The sequence below is a fragment of the Trachymyrmex cornetzi genome, unplaced genomic scaffold, assembly GCF_001594075.2.
Source record: "Trachymyrmex cornetzi isolate Tcor2-1 unplaced genomic scaffold, Tcor1.1 scaffold635, whole genome shotgun sequence".
Lineage (NCBI taxonomy): Eukaryota > Metazoa > Arthropoda > Insecta > Hymenoptera > Formicidae > Trachymyrmex > Trachymyrmex cornetzi.
Genome location: NW_017299954.1, coordinates 7,237 through 9,852, shown reverse-complemented (window position 1 = coordinate 9,852; position 2,616 = coordinate 7,237). Strand labels below are relative to the sequence as shown.

Sequence of the window (2,616 nt, the reverse complement as noted above, 5' to 3'; positions counted from 1 at the left end):
AAAAAAAAATAAATTTCACTTATTATTGTAACAAAACCATTTAAGATATTTTATATATATACATCATATCAATTATATCAAGCTCTTGACGATATATCAAGGTCTCGAGGTGGACAGAGCTAACGAGCACATTTATAAAATACAGACAATTTTGTAGATTAATCCATGAGCCAAAATGTCTGTCTGGAAAGTTAATGTGTAACTTGTATAAAAAGAATGTATTGAGAAAATATAAATATATAACGCTCATTATTGTTCTCATTAACCTTTCTTTGTTAATAGTTTTGTTTTTAATTGTAGCCTCTCACCTGTGAATAATATTCGAGCTTGTTTCTATTAAGCCATGGTAGATTATTTAGATCTGTCAATAAATGTCCTTTCTGTCGTTGAATTAGTCTCATTACAGTATTGGAAATTACTGAGAGATAAGGAACAGACAGGCCAAATTTAATTTCTAAATCTGACAGTCTATTAGGATATGCTAAACGTCTCAAGTATATACATAAACCTTCTATACCTATAAAAAATTCAAAAGAATCTTTGTATTTTCACGTGAGTGTTTTACAGATTAGCTTATATATCATAATCCTATAAATCAGTTAACTTACCTGAAACGACATATCGATTTTCTGTTTCTATTTGGTAAGGTATACCAAGAGCAGCTGCAAGTCTTCCAATGTGTTCTCTTTCAAATCGAAATTTTGCTTTACATTCCTGTGGCATCAAATTATTTAAATCTAATCCTTCATATTGCATATTTCTAATAAAGGCATTATTACGTGGTGCCAACAACTCTTGTATAATAACATCTTCCACGAAATTAAAATCGTACATGGCAAGCTGTAATAAGTCCTCCATCTTATGTCACCGTAGCGTCCTGCGTCCGTTGCGCAAAAACTCTTATTGGTTAGAGCACGTAAAGATGAAATACGGTTTAAGTCATGTGACTTTAGCGTTCACCGTATCTGAATTCACGTTATTGCAAAAACTCCCTATTAAAATTTTTGTTGAAACGGTAGTTTTCAGGTCTATATGCAGCACGGAATGGCAGTTTTCGGATCAGTAGTATAAAATTGTTACTGAAACGGTAGATTTCAGGTCTATAATAGAAACGGATTGACGTCTGAGATTGTTTAGTTTTCGAAAAATAGAACAATAATTGTTATGTTTTTGAATAATCAGTTTGATAATGCTCAACTTAAAAGACACAGAATTTTTGTAATGCTTTAGAAGAAAGCCTTGATCATAAGGACATTTCTTGTTCGCTTAACGTATAAATTTGGTTAGCAGTTTGAAATATGTTTCCTAGATCGTTGATCATGCCATGTTGAACGCTTAAAGAGACATGCTGACAATTAAATGTAATCATGACATCTAGTATTGGATAAGCTGTAAGTATACGATAAATTGTGGAATAAAATCGGGCATTCAAGTAAAAAAGAAGTGTTCGTGTGATATATATATATTTCCCGAAAAATAAACAATCTCAAAACTGTCAATCTGTTGTGAAATATTGACCTGAAATCTACCATTACAGTAAAAATGTTATATTATTGATCTGAAAACCGCCATTCCGTGCTGCATATAGACCTGAAAACTACCGTTTCAGCAAAAATTTTAATACCATTGGTCTGAAAACCGCCATTCCATTGTTATACATATCGTAAGATCCACGGTTTTAGCAAAAATAATATCCACAACCTTTCAGACATGATTCAAATACTTTATGAAACACAAACTAGATGTCATGATTACATTTAATTATCAGCACGTGTCTTTAAGCGTTCAGCATTGCATGATCGACGATCTAAGAATCATATGACAAACTGCTGACCAAAATTTATATTTTAAGCGAACAAGAAGTGTCCTTATGGTCAAGGCTTTATTCTAAATTATTACAGAAATTTTGTGTCTTTTAAGATGAGCCTTACCAAATTGATTATTCGAAAACGTAACTATTATTGTTCAATTTTTCGAAAACTAAACAATCTCTGATGTCAATCCGTTTCTATTATAGACCTGAAATCTACCGTTTCTATAACAATTTTATACTACTGATCCGAAAACTTCCATTCGGTGCTGCATATAGACCTGAAAACTACCGTTTCGGCGAAAATTTTAATACCATCGGTCTGAAAACCGCCATTCCATTGTTACACATATCGTAAGATCCATGGTTTTAGCAAAAATAATAATAGCCACGGCCTTTCACACATGATTCAAATACTTTATAAAGTACGTACTAGGGCTGCGGTCCACTTGACGCTTCAAACGCTTCGAAGCGTTTGTAGCGTCAAGTAGACGCAGCCTAGATGTCATGAGGTCTGTTCTTTTTGGCTGAACTTTTGCACCAGTTCATCTTTCTTCCTTTTCTCTCCAGGAAGAAAGAAGAGGAAGAAAGATGAACTGATGCACAAGTTCAGCCAAAAAGAACAGGCCTATGATCACATTTAATTATCAGCATGTCTCTTTAAGCATGTCTCTCTATTCTATAGCCAATCAACAAGCTTGAAAAATTCGTCATACGGCCAAAACGCACAAATGAAATGGCGGTGTGTGCCCGATATTGCATGTGTCGGTCGACAAACTTTTCAAGCACTTTGATTGGCTATAGGA

The 2,616-nt window shown here is 33.7% G+C and overlaps 1 protein-coding gene across 1 annotated transcript; it reads right to left on the bottom strand.

Annotated features, from left to right (window-relative positions):
* Positions 1 to 290: 290 nt before the first annotated feature.
* LOC108766838 (uncharacterized) lies at positions 291 to 985 on the bottom strand. Its single transcript, XM_018516368.1, has 2 exons — positions 609 to 985; positions 291 to 517 (listed from the first exon to the last, which is right to left on the bottom strand). Exons 1-2 carry the CDS (start codon positions 856 to 858, stop codon positions 291 to 293), a joined length of 477 nt encoding a protein of 158 aa, XP_018371870.1. The 5' UTR covers positions 859 to 985.
* Positions 986 to 2,616: the final 1,631 nt, after the last annotated feature.